The 19,048-nt window shown below is 41.4% G+C and overlaps 1 protein-coding gene across 1 annotated transcript; it reads left to right on the forward strand.

Annotated features, from left to right (window-relative positions):
• The first annotated feature begins 4,986 nt into the window (after positions 1-4,986).
• Positions 4,987-18,028, forward strand: LOC140502096 (betaine--homocysteine S-methyltransferase 1). The gene is made up of 8 exons (XM_072606421.1): positions 4,987-5,371; positions 6,497-6,629; positions 11,250-11,368; positions 11,987-12,178; positions 12,637-12,784; positions 14,456-14,638; positions 15,952-16,180; positions 17,218-18,028. Exons 1-8 carry the CDS (start codon positions 5,339-5,341, stop codon positions 17,405-17,407), a joined length of 1,227 nt encoding a protein of 408 aa, XP_072462522.1. The 5' UTR covers positions 4,987-5,338; the 3' UTR covers positions 17,408-18,028.
• Positions 18,029-19,048: the final 1,020 nt, after the last annotated feature.

Consider the following 19,048-nt stretch of genomic DNA (forward strand, 5'->3'; position numbering starts at 1 on the left):
AGAGCAAATATTCCTTTACATAAGGAAAAACTTAATAAACGAGCTTCCTAGGAAGGCAGTGAGAGCCATAAATGGAGTTTCAAATATAGACAATATGACAACTTGTCAGGGATGATGTCACAGGTACTCTATAGGGAGAAGTTGCAACTCCATTACATTTTCCACTAGTACTTAACATTTTAAGCCTTATTTAATATGTGTCTTGGCCCATGCTCACAAAGAACATGAGATTATAGCTGCCTGACAGCACTGTGGTAGACCCAGTGAGATAATACCAGAACCCCCTAGCCCATCTGTTGGATGTGGCTCTTATGCCAGCACTCAGTTTAGGGTTTGATACTGAGGCAAAATGAGGCACTTGAGTCATTGAACAGTTTGAAAAGGGAGGCTTACTTTGCCCTAACACAGCAGGGCTGTACAATGAAGATACTGGGGCACCTAGCTCTTCTGGATGCATGACCAAACAGAAATGTCTGGTCATTGGGACAGAATAGAGTGAAAGACATGGTGACTTGCATGGTTTTCAGAAATTCACCAGGTCCAACAGGCCTAAACTGTGTGTGGCTAGAACTTTTTATGCTTTTAGATGGCCAAGAAGTTGTGTTAGCCAAGCTGGGGCCAATCACGTCCAGGGGCACTTTTGCTAATCTACAGTGCAAGGACCTGGGCCATGTTGTGGGGTGCAGAGAAAGAAGAAAAGTCTTATTGTATCATTTCAGCAAGCAGGAAAGAGATGGTGAAAGAAGTGGTCGTTCACAAATAACAACTCACAATAGCCTGACTGTTACAGATGAAAATTCCAGTGTCAGAGACTGAAAGAAACCAATTAGATGTGGATAGAATAATAAAGGCCAAGAGACATGCAGGTCCCCTGCTGGGTACCCACCTGCTAGATTAAAACCTCATCACACAGCTACCTGGTGGGACGAGCAGTGGATTCAGAGTCAGGTGAGTTCTGGTACTGCTACTTATTTTCTACATGAAATTATTACAAGTTGTTTAAAATCTCCAGGCCTCAGATCCCTCATTTGAAAACGAAGGGGTTAACTAGATTATCTCTAAATTTATGGACGTCGTGACCACCCCAGCCAAAGGGTAAATATTAGCTCTCCGGCATGTTCTTCTAAGGAATATTATCAATCTTTTCCAAACTGAAAGGTTAAGCAATAGACACTGAGGCCCAGAGAAGGCCTAGCTGCGTTGCTATGTAAGTTCAGTGATCTGTACTCATACACTAAAGTTAGAAAACAGAAAATCTACTTATTAAGTATCAGATATCTTTTATTGTCCCAAATTTTAATACCTGCCCATATGATGTATATAATGTACCCATACAAAAGAACAAAGGGCCACCATTCAAAATAGTGCATTAAAAATGGACCAGTTTATCATTCTGGGTTTTAATGATTTAATGACTGGATAGAACCAAAGACTTGTCTTCATGAAGGAGACTTTTAAACGCTGCCATATGTATAAATTTCTCATCACTAACATAAAGTAGTTTGTTCCAGCAACCAGGTGACTTTTAAATAGTTTTAAAGACTGAAAACTTCTTATTTTCTTTGTCTTTAAGCTGTGTCTTTGCCTTGTCCATAATCTGCTGCTCCATGGAACGATTTGGTGGCTGAAATTCTTCCATATATCATCCATGCAAGTTCAGTCATGAAGATAGAGTCTTGATGGGGCTGCTATGTCCTGCACATCAGAAACAAGATGTTCTGAAGGACGACAGGCATGCTCCCATTCTCTTGGCCACCTCTCCAAGGTTCCTTGTATACCCAATCAAAGAGGATTGACTCAAGTAATCTAGACCAATGCTCTGCTATAAATGTGAGTCCAACCAGGTTCATTTCTTCCCATTGCTTCTATGCTTTGTGTCCAAAGGATCTGAAAGAGCCAGTTTCAGAACCCATTGTAGTATCTGTGAGAGATCTGGAAGACCTTCTAGTCCAGACTTTTTGAGGACAGACTCCTATAAGTAAATGACTGCAATGCCACCTCCATGTAAAGCTATGAGCTCCAACTCACTTCTGCTTGGTTGGAGAGGCCACCATTCTCCTGATGCATACGGCCAGAGCTAGCCCTTTCAACTTCCTACTGCTCTTGTCTAATTGGGCTAATATAGGATGAGAGTGGGAAAATGCTGAATCAGGAAATGGGAAGACTGACTTCAAGCTGAGAAATGTAGACTCAGAGCAAAAAGACTGAGAGTGGAATAGGCAATGGAGAGAGTCACTTATGAAAACAGTTCAAGGTTCAAGTGGCCTATACAGACACTGGAGAAAAGAGAATTTAAATGATAAAAAATTCTTCAAAATCTGCATGGATCCACGGTCTCATTGGGGCAGTCATGTTCTCTACCAGTGCAGACTGAAAACAATTCAAGCTTTCTCATATTGTACAATGAGACCCATCATCATTTGGAAGGGGTTGTATGTCTACAGAAGAAAGAAGAGGAGAAGGAGGAAGAAGAGAAAAATGGCAGCGTTCCCCAACTAGACGTTACGAGGGTGATGTCTTGACTTGAGAGTGAATTGAGTTTAAGTGCAGAGCTGGGCAAAGTCATCTGCCCACTCTCTCCTCCAAAGTCTTCGGAGTCAGTGGCAAGACAAGATGGCTGTCAATGACCCAACAATTCCTGTAAAAGTGACAAATCAAATGTTGATGGCCTTCTCTCCTTTAAGTACTTTCCCTACCTGTTTGCTTATGCCTGAAGTTCCTCCATCGTTGGACTTTTCATTCTATAATTAGAGATAAAGCTTAGAATATAAATACCTTTGGGAAAGATCACACAATAACAAATTCAAATTTTATCAGCCAACTAGTAGGATGCTATGGAGGGTAGCTAAGTGATCTAGTGGATAGAGTGCCAGACCTGGAGTCAGGAAGACATCTTCTCAGGTGTAAATCTGGCCTCAGACACTTACTAGGTGCATGACCCTGGGCAAGTCACTTAATCCTTTCTGCCTCAGTTTCCTCATCTGTAAAATGAGCTGGAGAAGGAAGGCAAACTAGTCTAGTATCTTTGCCAAGAAAATCCTAAATGGGATCATGAAGAGTCAGACACAACTGAAACAACTGAACAAAGGAAGCCCTGGATGATTGCAGTTACTGCATGGTGAACATCCACGGAGAAAAATGACCGCTAAAATAGACAGGATGCAAACGGAATAGGATGAAGTCTGATGAATCTCAGATTTTATACCCAGAAGCAGATACATTGCCTGTGATATCTTGTGCCTGGATACATACATGTCTGTCCCAAAGCCCTGAGAGTAAGGGTCAATAGGACCATTACCAAGATTCTTCTTTTTTTTCTAGAATTCTTTGGCCATTGCTAAAACTGTGCTAGGGGGAGGGCACAGGAGAGAGGGGCTGATAAGGTTGAATGTCTTTATTGGAAAAAGAAGATAGATAGATACCATAAAATATCCATATACCTACTCATTCAGTATTTATATTGAACAGTCACTTTGTTCCTCCTCTTAGTCCACATCTTACCAGCTGTTCATCTTACAGATTGGATCAGAGGCCACATTTTGGAGATTTTAACCCTTTCACCCAATCCCACCTATTAGAATATAAGTTCCTGGATGGAAGGCATTGTCTTTGCTTTTATATTTGTATCAATACTTAGCATCTAGTAAGTCCATTCATTTATTATTTTTAAAAAATCTCCCAACCAATTTGCTCCTGTGCCAAAATTTCATGCTTAGAGTCATAACTTTGGTTAAGAAACTGAAGGCTCTCATTAAAATAGAAATGTATTCCATGGGAAGGTGACATCTGCTAACAGGTGTGTCTAATATAGCTGGGGGTGGGGGGGGGGGTAGCACTGAGAGGAAACACAGCTGAGCTTTGCCTAAAACAGAGGAATATGAACATGGGGCAGTTACCAATCAGAACAGGGTGAAAATCCCAGAGGTGAAGCTGCCCATTATATGTGTAGTTTCCTTCCTTTCACTTATTTTTCAATATTCTATCAAACTAAATTGGGGTTAGTAAGCAGTATTTTAATATCAATATTGCTAAATTAAGTATTGCTCCCGTATGTTGTTGAGCAGCTTTCTTCTTGTATACATGGAGATGAAAAATAGCCTACTCTGATTTTCAACTTGTACTTAAGAGATGTTCTTTCATTCCTTCTAAGACAATCTTAGTTGGTTTTGAAACAAGAACTTCGTATAGAGTTATTTAGGAGTCACTCTAGAACTGACCTCTTGAATTGCATGTTGCCCATTGCCAGATGTAATATTTGAGATTGCAAGGAGTATTTGAGTATGATAGTACAAGGTCAGTCGTGGGGGTAAATATAGCTTTATTGTTTATGCAGCCAGTTGACACTTCTACAAAGATTTTACTTAGTCCCTATTGCAAAAGCTATTATTAGCTACTATTAATATAACTGATAGCTATGTACCATGTTGGTATGTGCCATATTGGCAACCAACTCTGTTGACCGTCTCAACCAACACTGCTATCTGTAAAGAAGTTTAGGGAGAAGGCAATAGCTGTTGGATGTGACATATGTATCAAGAAAGACAATGGAAAGGAGATGTCCAGGGGTAGGTAGGTGGCACAGTGAATAGAGCACTGACCCTGGAGGACCTGAATTCAAATCTAGTCTCAAACACTTGACATTTACTAGCTGTGTGACCTTGGGCAAGTCACTTAACCCCAATTGCCTTGACTTCTCTCTAACCCGCCCCCCAAAAAGGAGATGCTTGAACTCAGCCTTGAAGGAAACAGGATTCAATTCATGAACTGTCATCGGCAGCGCAAAAGCATTGAGAGGAAATGGAGTTTCGTGTGAGTCACCCCAAGAAGGCTAGTCTCTGGACCCTAAGACTGTGAGGAGAGCAATGGATAATAAAAATTATATAATAAAAGCCCATATAGAAATTTAGGGGCATGACGGGGAAGTGAGGGATTGTGACGAAAGAATGAAACTGCAGAAAACCAGTTCAGGTGAATGGCAGCTGTTAGTCTGGAGGGCTTGGTAACGTGTTTGATGGCTTCCTGCCTTGGGCAATGTTGATTATTGCAGCTCGGGGATTCTGCGGTACCCCCTGCCCGGATCTCTCCAAAATACTGTGAGCCCAGCGTTCACTAAACAAGCTTAATCCTCATTCTAATTAAGGAGGAGACTGGGGGGCGTGTTTCTCCACCCACCGTTGGTGTTGGACAGGGGCGATCCCACCCCACTAGAAAGTGACCCACCCCACCCACAAGAAAGGTATAAGGACGCAGGTCCGTTGAGGGGTTCTGCTACTTCGCTAGCCAGGATCGCAGCCACTGCCGCCACCCAGGTCCAGAGAAAAGCCAGCGTACCTGAGAGATGGTACCTGCCGGAGGCAAAAAGGTGAAGAAGGTGAGTCCCGCGGTGCCAACGCGCTCACTGTCTCTGTCCATCTCTCCGTCTGTCTGATTTTGCCTTCTCTCTCGCTCCCACAGGGTCCCCACCAGATCTTCTGTCTCTCTGGATTTGGGTTCTAGGTGCCCCATAGTCAGCTACTACCCCTTAACATCTCCCCCATTCCCATGTCCTCGGATCTTGAGGCTCCGAAATCTTTCCAGAAGTCCGGGGGAAAGGGAGGGGGGGTGATGCGGCGGGAGGGGCTATATGGTAGCTCCTTGAGGGCAGGGGGATGTACTTGGCTCTGGTCTGTTTTGAGACTTCGCTCCGGGACTCAGAGCAGGGAAGAAAGTAGGTCTCGGGTTGTGGATTCGAGAAAAGCCCGAGAGGTAAAGTATTGGTGGCTGATGCGGGGAGAAACCAGAGGTCTGGGGCTAGCGTGAGGGAAAGGGTGGTGGAGGGAAAGGAGGGATGGTGTAAATAGATCCGCCTCTAAGGTAGGCGAAATGTCCCACTGAAACTTTCTCCAGCTGGTCTCTAAGGCAGATGCTGTCGGGATCGAAGTTCAGGAGCTGGTTCTGTCCAGCCTGCTGAAGAGACCTCGTCTCAGTGGGGAGAAAAGAAAGAGCAGTTCCCCAGACGGCAGTCCCTTAAAGAAGGGGTTTCCTTTCTCTGATCTTCCGTTCTCTGCCTGTAAAACCGACTGGCAGACCAGAAGGCCCCCCCGGGGCTCTACAGGCGCTGATGTTCCTCGTACTTTTTAAGGTCCCGCAAGGTCCGAAGTTCGATTTCCCGGTCTTCCCATTCAGCGGGCCAGTCAGAGAGCTGCGATGAAGGGCAGGGGTGTTTCGCGGGAAGCTGAAGGGCGTTGCCGGGCAGTTCCGGGAGTCCCATGACTTCCTTCCATCCGCCTCGTGCCTGTTCCCAAGGCACACCGATTTCTTGGGAGCGATGAATAGCGGAGACGGAAGGATAATAATTTCTTAATCAGAAGATACTTGCCTTAAAAATCGTATACATGTCCAGCAGTCTAGGTCCCACTTTACAAAAATAATACATAGAAAGGAAATACATGTGGAAATGTCTTTCAGGAAATTTGATAAAACTCCACTTTGTTCCCTTCCCCCCCTTCATTTTTAGGGAATTCTCCAGCGTTTGGATGCTGGAGAGATTGTCATTGGAGACGGGGGATTTGTCTTTGCCCTTGAGAAAAGAGGGTATGTGAAAGCCGGGCCCTGGACTCCAGAAGCTGCAGCTGAACACCCAGAAGCAGGTCATTTCATGGCAATGGCTATATGACGTTATATGTCTTTACCACTGAGATTCTGTCCTGTGTAGAACATGCTTCCCTTGTTAAAAGCTAAGCAAGCCTCTTTTTTCCTTGACCATTAAAGGGGAGGGGAGATATCTGCCATGCATGGTAGTGTACTGGACACTGTGGAAAGAAAATCCCATGGATTCGTCTCTTCCCCAGCCTCTCTGGAAATGTCCAGATTGGATGGGAAAAGAGATGCCTGGGTCTCTTCTGCTCAGTTTCTTCTAGAGAGGTCTGGACTTGGAGTCAAGAAGACCTGAGTTCTGAATCCAGACTCTAGCTGTGTGACCGAGGACAAGTTATTTAAGTTCTGCTTCCTTCAGGTTCCTCATGTGTAAAACAGGGATGTTAGCACCAACCTCCCAGAGCTGTTTTGAGGACCAAATGATCATAGTTGTAAAATGCTTTGCAAAGCATAAACTGCAATAAAAATGTTAGCTACTATTATTATTCAAAGGATTTAGTAGCTTAGAGAAGAGGAGGGCAAGAGTGGCCAAGGAAAAATGAAGAAATTCCAAAGCAACAATGAAACAACTGGGGTTTTTAACTAGTTATTACTTCTTAATATTTTTAAACTACTTAACACCACTTCTAAACTAATTAACACTTGTTAGTTAATGGAAAGACTTTCCCTCTTGTTTAGTCACCTGTAAATTTCCACTTTTATCCAACTGATTTTGTTCAAGGGAGCCAGAATGTCAGATAAAGCATTTTGTATTTGCTCCTGAGGGCAATAGGGAGCCATTGCAGTTTATTGTGTAGGGGAGGTAAGAAGACAGCACCTACACTTTAGGAAAATTGTGTTAGTGGCTGCATGGAGGATTGACTGCAGTAAGGAGAGACGATTCAGGAAGACACACCAGCAGGCTGATGCACCAGCAAACCATGGCAATAATTCAGTCAAGGGATGATAAGGGTGTGCACCAGAGTGGGGGGAGTGTCAGAGAAGAGAAGGGGGGGACATGTCAGAGATATTTCAAAGGCAAAATCAAAAGGGCTTGGCAACAGCTTGGATTTTGGGAGTGAGAGATAGTGATGAATCCAGGATGACTCCTAGTTTGGGAGCCTGAGGGACTGGGAGGATGGTACTGTCCTCTACAGTAATAAATAGGAAGATAGGAGCAGGGGAGGTATTAGGGTGGCAGATAATGAGTTCTGGTTTTTGAACATATTCGAGTTCAAGATGTCTGCTGGACATCCAGTCTGAGATATCTGAATGGCAATTGGAGATGCCCGACTGGAAGTCAGCTGTCAGATTTGAGCAGGAAAGGTAGATCTGGAGAATCATAAGCATGAAGATGGTCATTCAATCCATGGGAGCGGATGAGATCACCAAGTAAAGAAGCAGAGAGAGAGAAGAGAAGGTCCAGGACAGAACTCTGAGGGACACTTATGGTTAGGGGGTGTGATCTAGAAGGGGATCCAACAAAAGAGACTGAGGAGTGGCCAGATAGGTAGGAAGAGGAGAGATTCATCTCCAGAAAGCCCAGAGAGAAAAGAATATCAAAAAGGAAAGAGTGAGCAAGTGTCAAAGACTGCAGAAGTCAAAGAGAATGGAGATTGAGGAAAGACCGTTGGATTTGGCAACTAAGAGAGCATTAGTCACTTTGGAGAGGGCAGTTTCAGTGGAATGATAAGGTTGGAAGCCAGGTTGGAAGGGGTAAGAAGAGAGTGAGAGAGGAGATAGTGGAGACACCTTTTGTAGATGACCTTTTGGAGGAGTTTCGCTACAAAGGGCAGAAGAGAAATAAAACTGTAGTGAGGTTGGAAGGATCAAGAATGAGACAGACATGGGTATGTTTGTAGGCAGTAAAGGGAAAGCCAGTAGAGAAGAGAGAGATGGAAAAGAAATGAGCAAGTAGGGATGACAATCTGTTGGAGGGGACAGATGGGAAAGAATCTATTGAATAAGTAGAGAAGTTAACTTTGGGTAAGGAGTAAGGCCTTTCCTCATTGTATGAAAGAGGGGTAAAGAAGGAAAAGATGGTAAAAGTCATCTGAATGATAGGAAATGAGGGAGGAGAGAGGAGTTCACAGTGAATGGCTGCAATTTTTCCTGTAAAATATAAGACAAAATTCTCAACTGAGGTGGGGGGAGGGGAGGAGAAGCCATGGGAAGTTTGAGGAAGGATGAAAAGCTTTGCTGGAGCAGCCACGGAAGGTAGGATAGTGAGTTGCTAAGGGAGGTATAATAGTAATAGAGAGTTAGTGGGAGTTGGAGGGAGGTATAATAGGAAGATTGTTTAGCAACAGTAAGGACCCAGCCAAGGCTGTGGAACAAAAGTCTGTAGTGGCCCCAATCAGAATGGCTGCATGTTTTCTTCATCTTTGTTCAGCAGTATGTGAATAGACACAAAGACATTGAATGGTGGGAGTAATCCAAAGCTGAGGCTTAGCTGGGTTTAACTGGTGATATAAGGGGGAGCAAGGGATTCGAGACAGGAAAATAGTGTAGAGTTGAATTGTTTCACCTGTGGGCCAAGATGGGGAGAAGAGAGAGTGACTATTGCAGAAGAAATGGTTTGGGAGAGAATTGAGGGGTCAAAGGAGCGGAAGTCATGGTGAGGATGCAGAGGATGCAGGATGACCTAAGGGAGGGAAGGCAGAGGGAGAAGTGAGGGCCAGCAGATGATACTGTAGTACAGGCAATGAACCCTGGTTAAGAAATAATCTGTTCAAACAAGCGCTTCTCACACATTAGCATACTCTTACTTACTGAGCAAACTGCGTGAGTCCTGTTGGAGTTACTTTGGCTCAAAGTAAACTCCATTTCAGTTATGAATACATGTAAATGTAGATTATTTCAGTTCTTTAGCATCTGCTCTTTGGCTGCATTTGAGATTTCTTTTCTGTGACTTAAGAACAACTAGGGGTTTTGACAGTCCATAGATTTAGTCCACATTCTGCTGAAATATAAAATGGTGCACATTCTACTGCACCATCATTTAGTCCTGCATTCTGTTGCCAGCAGTAGATAACTACATGCACGAGGAGATGGGCAACACTTACGAGTGCTCTGCAATATGGCGTTCTCCTTGGGATTCACGTTGTTTTTAATGTCAAGTGACGCTAGGGTAAGGCATGTTTTATCATCTTAAAACAAATTTGCTGATTCTGTTAATTTTTACAGGGCTTGCCTTTGTAGATTCAGTGGCTTCGGTAGTATTTTAGAATAATAATAATGAATTTATTTTAAATAAGATTATTTTATTATCAATAAAATTTTTTATTAAAATAATTATTTTAGAGTAATGATAAAAATTTAGAGTAATAAAACCCTCAGAAATGGAAAAGAGGTGGGTTGGTTTTTCATCTTATTGTTGGATATGATAATAAGTTTCCTGAACTAATTATGCACCAGATGAAACATTTGCATTTCCCTGTGTTCATTCTTGAATTCTTAAAAATCACAAACTGTTGTTTTTGTTCTTATACTGTGGGAAAGGGTAAATACTATGGAATCTCTTACCTGTCATTTCATACGCAAATCATAAAACTGAAGGATATTAGCTCTTCAATGTAAGGCTACCATTGAAAGATATTTTTAAAGAGTGAGGCAGCCTTGTGTTTTTGGTATTTTAGAACATGTTCTTTTTTCCAAGATGTAAAGGTTCTTCTCCCCAGGGGACTGGGGCAGCAGCAGGACAGGAAGACTATTTTTCATAGGTTTTCCCCATTGTCTCACTGTCACTGCTCCTGTTCATGCTCATGTATACACACCCACCATCCACATAAATACTTGTAGCTTGCACTAATCATGTGCCGTTTTTAAACCAGTGCCAACAACCTTGTGGAATATCTGTCTGGCACTTTAGCATTTGAGATAGAACTCTAAGAACTTTCTGATTTTTTAAGGGAAGCTAAACATAAAAAGGTTACCCTCAGATTTTAATGGTGCAACAGGATTTTAGAGTTAGAGCTTCCAGAGTCCTGTGATAAAGAAATAAAGACTAGTAGGACTAGAAAAGACTTTGGGCGACCAGAAGACCTCCTTCTGTTTCCAAGTATTCCAAAAGTTGAGCTTTTTATTTCCAATGGAAATAGAAAGGTACAGTTTAACAGTACCTTGGAATCAGGTGAACTAGGTTCTGTAAAACTGTTACATGTTATGTTGTTGTTCAGTCATTTTTTAATCATGTCTGACTCCTCTGGGATCTCATTTGAGGTTTTCTTGACAAAGATAGTGGAATGGTTTGCCATTTCCATCTCCAGTTCATTCGACAGATGAAGAAACTAAAGCAAATGGATAGATTTAAGTGACTTGTCCAGGGGCACACAGTTAGTAAGTATCCAAGGCCAGATTTGAACTCAGGAAGATGGATCTTCCTGAATCCAGGACTGGCACTCTCCCTTCTGTTTTCTCATTCATAAAAGAAGGAGAATGTCACCTATGTAATAACCTCACAGGTTGTGGAAATCAAATGAAATATGTGGGAATCACTACAAACGATAAATGCTAAAAACATGTCAGTGATTCTATTTGGTGTTGCTGGTACGTTATCTGTGCCTCAGGTCATAGGTCACTGAGTGATTAGTGAACCGTTACTGAAAATGATTGCACTTGATTTCCACTTACAGTGCGACAGCTTCATCGGGAATTCCTTCGAGCAGGCTCCAATGTCATGCAGACCTTCACCTTCTATGCTAGCGAGGACAAGCTGGAGAACAGAGGGAATTATGTTGCAGAGAAAATATCTGTAAGTAAGATCCCTTTGTGGGATTATTGAAATGATGTGGCATCTCTGGAATTCTCACAATACACCGGTGCTCTTCAGGACTCTTGAGAATGGCAGAAATGACGTGCGTGCGTGCGTGCGTGTGTGTGTGAATAAAAACTATGGTGTGCCTCAAAGCAAGAGCCATGAAATGAGAGAAGTAGATTGAAGATTGAAGGAAGGCTGCCAAATGATGCCATCTCTGTTAGTCCTTATTACTCCTTGCTTTACATGAGACACCCTTGCCCCACACTAAACCCTATAAGAAACGTCTGCTATAATCAAAGGAGCATAGATTAAAAGGATGCCATTCCCCATTATTAACATGCTAGGTTTTATGCTTATTTGTTCTAGAGATTACTATTTTAAAGTAGGAGGGTAGCAGCTAGGTGGCTCAATGGATATCACTGCTAAAGTCAGGAAGACGTGAGTTCTAGTCCAACGGGAGACCCTTCCTGGCTGCGTACCCTGGGCAACCTCCATTAGCCTCCTTTTTCTTAACTGTAAAATGGAAGACCAATAACTTTTGCTTCCTTAAATTACAGTTTTATTTTAATTCCCGATGAAAATTCAATGATAATACACGCTTTCTTATTTTAGGGACAGAAAGTGAATGAAGCGGCTTGTGACATTGCCCTGGAGGTGGCTGCGGAAGGAGATGCTTTGGTTGCTGGTGGAGTTAGTCAGACGCCATCATACCTGAGCTGCAAGAGTGAAACTGAAGTGAAAAAGATTTTCCGTCAACAGTTAGAGGTCTTTATAAAAAAGAATGTGGACTTTCTGATTGCCGAGGTAAGTCAGTCCACAGACAGAGCCAACTAGCTCGTTGGACACCAGGTCACTGAGGCTAGCTCTTCTACTTTCTGCAGGATGCTTAAGGCTATTTCAAAGATGCTCAACTAACGACAATCATTCCTGTTGTTTTTCCAACCCTCTGCGAAGCTTGATTAGAGAGATCTAATACAGGGGTTCCGAACATTTTTGATGCCATGGACCCCCTGTGCAGTACAGTGAAAACCTGTGGACCCTTTCTCAAAATAATGTTTTTAAATGCATAAAATAAAATACATAAATTACAAAGGAAGTCAGTTATGTTGAAATGTAGTTACCCTAATATTTTGTAAAGTTCCTGAGGCCCAAGTTAAGAAGCTCTGAGCTAGTAGAACCAAAAGCTGGGAAGCAGCAGACTTTTATAATTTTAGTCTTGGGCAATGAGGGGAACACTGAATTTGAACCAAATTTTCTTTCAGTATTTTGAGCATGTTGAAGAAGCTGTGTGGGCAGTTGAAGCCTTAAAAGGATCTGGAAAGCCAGTGGCTGCTACTATGTGCATTGGTCCAGAAGGAGATCTGCACGGTGTGTCACCCGGAGAATGCGCAGTGCGGCTAGTTAAAGCAGGTGAGCAGTAATGCATAGCTGAGGACTCAAACACTTTGACAGATCTTTTGATGTCATGAAAAAATGCACTTTACTGGATCAAACTCTGTACTGGCTTGAGCTATTAGGAAAATCACCCTTTAAGAGTCTCTCTCTTCAGGAACTCACATGGCTATTAAGAGGCAAATTTAATTGCAATTAGGAGGTGGAAATCAACGCCAATGGTAGAAACATTCCTAATGAATCCCTCCCTAATTAAACCCATAGTTTTCTTTTAAGACAGTAAGCAAAAGTCACAGTAATTTGTGCCAAATGAATTTTCAGACCTTAGCGGCTTTTAAACCAGGGTGCCAATGGCTAAGCTGGATTTTCTGATCCATGAGGGTATCTTGTTTTATGTAATAGATGTAACTTCTAAGTACAAAATAGTCTCCTTTGAGAAATAATCATCTTCCTAAAATATCTTTAAACTTTCATTTACTGGATTTTTCATGTACTGTGACATACATGGGTGCCAACTAGAAGCTATATTAAAAGATTTCTAACCATTGATTTTTTTAACCATGAATATAGGGCAAATAGAAGAAGCTTCTGAATTTCTGCGCTGTCCTATAAACTGCCGCGCATATATTAATGTATATATGCGCATATGTATAGTCATTTATGAATATTATATTCGTACATAAAGATTTATATAGAGACAGTGATCCATCTATATTTATATAGTAATCTATGTCACTACATATTCATATACGCTATATGTGTAGATATACAATTGTGTGTACATATGAATGTTATGTCTATATGTGCACACACATTTACGTATGCATATGTATGTACATGTACATACATATCTCCAAGTTGATATTTGGGCCAGGGTTTATACATAAATGTGTATATTCGTATATACTGTACTCACATCTGTGTGTGTATAAAAATATTCTTACAGCTAGGGAAGTCTTCTGTAAGGCTGCCATTCCCACACACACACACACACATGCACTATAAATATTCACATATATGTATACATACACACAGATAGATAGATGGTAGAGAGATAGATAGATAATATACCTATACCTAGATATAAAACATTCTAGCAATTAGGAGGTCTTACAGAAGGTCACCACTTTACAATATATACTATAAAAACCTTGACCTAGATACCTTCTTGAGGATCATTTCAAGGTGATTTCAGAACATGGAAGAAGAGCCCCAACTAATCTCCCACTGATGTATTGCCATGGCCCTGCCATAGCGAAGGCTACGACAGCCTTGCACGCTGTCTCTCCCTGCCCCCCGTCCATTCCAATGGGAGCCCCTTGAGAACAGGTACTGTGTTTATGCCTTTCTTGACACCCTCAGCTATTAGCACAGTGCTTGGAACACAGTAAAAGCTTACTCAATGCTTGCTGAATGACTCATCTAGGCAGGTCCTACTATGCTGAAAGGACGTGGTAACCGTGTGACCACTAGGACTGGTTTAGCTCCATTCCAGGCTCTTTTCTCAACAGAGGACTGGCCAATGGGCAATGAATTTCAGGTCCTTAGGAAACTGCCTAGGGAAGCCTAGAGTACCTCAGGTGAGAGTGACTTACCCTGAGAAAAATCTCAGATGTTCTTGAACGGTTCAAGAATGGTAAGGTGATAAGAGATAAAATGGCTAAGTCAATATGTTCCTCCCACCTTTAGGAGCTTCCATTGTTGGTGTGAACTGCCATTTTGACCCCACAATTAGCTTAAAAACTGTGAAACTCATGAAAGAGGGTTTGGAGGCTGCCAGATTAAAAGCCTATTTGATGACACAGCCATTGGCTTACCATACTCCAGACTGCGGCAAACAAGGATTTATCGATCTCCCAGAATTTCCATTTGGTAAGCTATGGGATGCAAACAAATGATCTATTTCAAAAATCAATGGTAGCAAGGCTATTTGTGACCTCTTTTTGGGTTTATGGCAACTCTACAAAGTAGAGCGGTATTATAATTATCTCAATTTTTATGAACAAAGAATCTGAGACTCAAAATAAGTGACTTTCCCTTGGTCACTCAGTTAGTGGGTTTGAGAGGCAGGATTTGAACCCAGGATCTCCCAACTCCAAGTTCACTATTCTGTTCCTTCCATCCCATCCCACCTCCGATTTTTTCTTCCTTTAGCCAGGCCATGGCATTGGGTGAAAATGGAAAAATAGAGAATAAGAAATGTATTAGACTTAAGGTCGAATTATAACAAGATAAAAAGTAAAATAAAATCCAGAATAAATACCAGCATATTCATCCTCTTAAAAATAAATACCTTCCTTAGATCTTCTAGAAGTCTAGAAGAAAAAATATCACTGGGATAATTTTAATTCTATCAAACTTTGTGGTACATTAGGAGAAGCACTAGATTGAAATTCCAAGGACCTGGGTTTGAACTCCAGCTTGGTTATTTATTACCTGGGTGACCCCGAACAAGATATTTAACCTTCCAGTACCTCAGCACCTTATCTATAAAATGAGGGGATTGTGCCAGGTGGCCTGAAATCCTTTCAGACGCTAAATCTATGAGCCTATGAATGAAAGCAATTTATCATTGAATACTTCATAAGTTTATGACAGGTAGGTGGCACAGGGGATAGAGCACCAGCTTTGAAGTCAAGAGGAACTAAGTTCCAATCTGGCCTCAGACACTAGTTATGTGACCTTGGTCTAGTCACTTAACCCCTATTGCCTCCAAAAATTCAAAAAAAAAATAAAGAATTTGGCTTCCAAACTCCTTTGCAAAAGTCAGGACGAGGGGGGACAGGAACAGGTAACATTGTTGGTGTAAAATATTGCATATGAAGTATAATGTCATCTTTTTTCAATGTATTGATCAGCTTTTCTAATTTTTCCCCCTTTCCCCTTTTTTTTTTTTCCTAGTCTTTATCATAAGGGATGGATGCTAGGAGGGAGGAGGGGGAGAAATATGGAAGAAATGTGATTTTTTTTCAATTGTTAATCAAATGTATTTGACTAATGAATTTGTAATTCATTAAAAATGATTCTTCAATTTTGTTTCTGGTTTTGGTAACACATTCTTTTTGGTCAAAATGTTTTGATTTGTTTTTTTAAATCAGATTTAAAAAAAAAATGTAGTCTAACCTTTTTGTCAAGATTTATGTTCATTAAGGATATTCTTGAAGTTAAAACCTTTTCCATTACAGGTCTGGAACCCAGAGTTACTACCAGATGGGATATTCAAAAATATGCCAGGGAAGCCTACAACTTGGGCGTCAGGTACATCGGAGGCTGCTGTGGATTTGAGCCTTATCACATCAGAGCCATTGCTGAGGAGCTGGCTCCTGAAAGGGGCTTCCTGCCCGATGCTTCTGAAAAACATGGCAGCTGGGGCAGTGGTCTGAGCATGCACACCAAGCCCTGGATCAGGGCAAGGTAAGCGCATTGTACTACCCTTTCTTCCTCATTTTAAATTGGTTACAAGGTTCTGGGGACCTGGTCTGACCTAAACAAATGCTAGAACTGATTCTCTGGGAAAGTGCCAGAGAATTTTAAGAGCCTCATATAAATGTGCCTTTTATATCTTAAGACTGGCTCTCCAGTATTAGATGATCATGAGAAGTTGCGCTATATTTTTCCCCTTTACCAGGTCTGAGTTATTTTATGGAACTATTTTCATAAAAACTCCTTTAGAAAATGATGACTATCCAAGATTTCAAAGTTATTAGACTTCTCAACAAGTCATAATCGAATGACGTGATAGCGTGCTCTGATATTGCCATGCAAACAGTGGACATTCAAATATTAATGGGAGTATTTTAGGTTTTAAAGATTTGAGCACGATAAAACTAATCAATTTTTAAATACTTGAGGCCATATTGAGATCATAATTGAGAGCTGGAAACAATCTCAGAAGCCAGCAAGTCTGCCCCACTACCTCACTTCCCACCACCAATTTTGCAGATGAGGAAAATAGAGGCCCAGGACGATTTAAGTACCGCTGTTCCCACGCAGGATTTGAACCCAAGTTCTTTGACTTCTGAGCCACGCCCTTGTTGTGCAAAGGTCATTAAGAGAATAATTATTCATTTTACATCCTAATGTTCTACCAGAATAGAAGAGGGACCTCTCCCAGCTTAAATTTTTAAAGTTAAAGGCAACCACAAAGATTAGGCTTCAACTTGTTTTGGAGATATGGATATCTGGAGCTTAAGATGTATTGATATGTTCATATGGCAAAAATATTATGTCAGTAGGAAATAGCTAATTAGCCATAACTCATGTGGGGAAAATATTGAAGCTGATTTTTGATCCCTGTATTTGTGCTAGAATTGCAAGCCAAAGTTTGCACAGAAATTACAAAGACACAAACGTTCATCTGCCAAGACCAGCAAATTTGCAAATGCATAAAATGGATTCTTAAAGGCACAAAAAATAGCTCATCCCATCAAAAATTCCTTTCTTTCACACAGGGCAAGGAGAGAGTACTGGGAGTCTCTTCCTGTGGCCTCTGGTAGGCCATACTGCCCTTCCATGTCCAAACCTGATGCCTGGGGAGTGACCAAAGGAACGGCTGAGCTCATGCAGCAGAAGGAGGCCACAACTGACCAGCAGCTGAAGGACCTCTTTCAGAAACAGAAATTCAGATCTTCAGTAGCCTAATATAGGTGTTTGCTTGTATGTTTTGGGTGCATTAGCCCCCACAATTTGTAAGCTTGCTCTCAAATGAGATAAAAATGGAACTGAAGAAACAAAAAACAAATGTTTTTGAAGTTTTTCTCCTTTCTTTTGGGGACCTTTTGAGGAGATGATCAAATTGATCTAGGAGACTTTAAGTACAGGGAAATATATGCAGGAACTGAGCAGTTTTGTGTTGCTACCTTTTGTATTATATTAATTATGTCTAATAATATCTAACTTTAATTCTTCCCTCTCAGTCTCTCTGACCCAACTCTAGCATGGGTACTTGGGATATATCTGGAATGGAAAAAAAAATCTCTAAACTTTCAGAGGCCAAGTATTCCAAACCTCTCATTTTACAGATAAGAAAACAGCCCTGCTCTGGGCATTGTAGCCAAATTAACACTGTAATTCCTGAATGATCAATAAATTGCCCTATGATGCTACTTAACGTCGTGTCTTTCCAGACCAAAATATCCCTGTGCTGTCTACCATCCCCTTATTAGAATGGGAGCTCCTTGAGGGCAGGGACTGTCTTGAATCTTGAATTAGCACAATGCCTGGAATGTAGTAAGTAACTAACAAAGGTCTTTTTAAAATTCATTTATTCACTATGTCATGGTATTATGTTGATATATATGTAAGGAATCAACAGGGCTCACACCAATTCCCCTCACAATCCCTCAATTCACAAAATTTAAAGAAAGTTTTATTTAAAGTTAAGGAAAAACATACAAATTTTATGGAAAATGGCACTGGCCAATGGGCTGACACAGGGATATATTAAGTTGGGTCCCCAGAGGGCCCTGCATGGTCTGTTCCTCAGTGTAAGGCCTAGTCTGTAGTTCTTGCAACTGCCAGCAGGTGGCATCCGTGCCACTCCTCATTACCCTGAATGACTCAGGACGGATGAGATTGACCTGGTGATTTGCTTTTTGAGTTTGATAACATGCTAAATATAAAAGCTGCAGCTAGTTGGGTGTTGAACTCGGAGGCAGGAGCAGCAATGTTCTGCTTCATCTGCTTTTGCCACCCTTAAAGCACCATATACGGTTAGCTATTATTAATGCAAAGTATGGACTCCCTCTATCAGTTTCTCCATCTCCAAAAAAGATAGGGATGCCTCACACGATAGGAGAACCTTACACATTTATACAGGGAGAGGGAATGCAATTGAAGGTACATAAAAATTTCCATAAGAAGCAACATGGCAAAAGAGATAGGCAACTAGCTTTGTAGACACCAAGAACTGAGTTCAAATCCTGCTTCTCATACCTAGAGTATGTGACCCTGGGCAGGTTATTGAACATCTTAGAGAGCTATAAACTGCAGGAAAATTGTCCATCTGTATTAACAGAGAGAGTTCCTTGTATCAATGAAATCACAGGTATGAACTAAAAAAGCATATCTGGGATTTCCATAATTTTCATATAGTGCTTACCATGTGCCGGGTACTTTGCTAAGTTCTCTTCAATTACTTCATTTCACCTTCACAATAACCCTGCAAAATAGGTGCTATTATTCCCATTTTTCAGATGAGGCAACTGAGGCAATGTGTAGCTATGAACAAGGATACATTTTCCATAAGGTACAGGTAGGTGATGCAGTGGTTAGGATGTTTGG

The sequence above is a fragment of the Notamacropus eugenii genome, chromosome 4, assembly GCF_028372415.1.
Source record: "Notamacropus eugenii isolate mMacEug1 chromosome 4, mMacEug1.pri_v2, whole genome shotgun sequence".
In the NCBI taxonomy this organism is placed as follows: domain Eukaryota; kingdom Metazoa; phylum Chordata; class Mammalia; order Diprotodontia; family Macropodidae; genus Notamacropus; species Notamacropus eugenii.

Bases quoted from the DNA above. Each gene is read 5' to 3' on its own strand.
- LOC140502096 (XM_072606421.1), top strand. From the start codon at position 5,339: ATGGTACCTGCCGGAGGCAAAAAGGTGAAGAAG. The intron at 6,630-11,249 runs GTCATTTCATGG...TTCCACTTACAG, and splicing joins AGCTGAACACCCAGAAGCAG to TGCGACAGCTTCATCGGGAA. The intron at 11,369-11,986 runs GTAAGTAAGATC...TTCTTATTTTAG, and splicing joins ATGTTGCAGAGAAAATATCT to GGACAGAAAGTGAATGAAGC.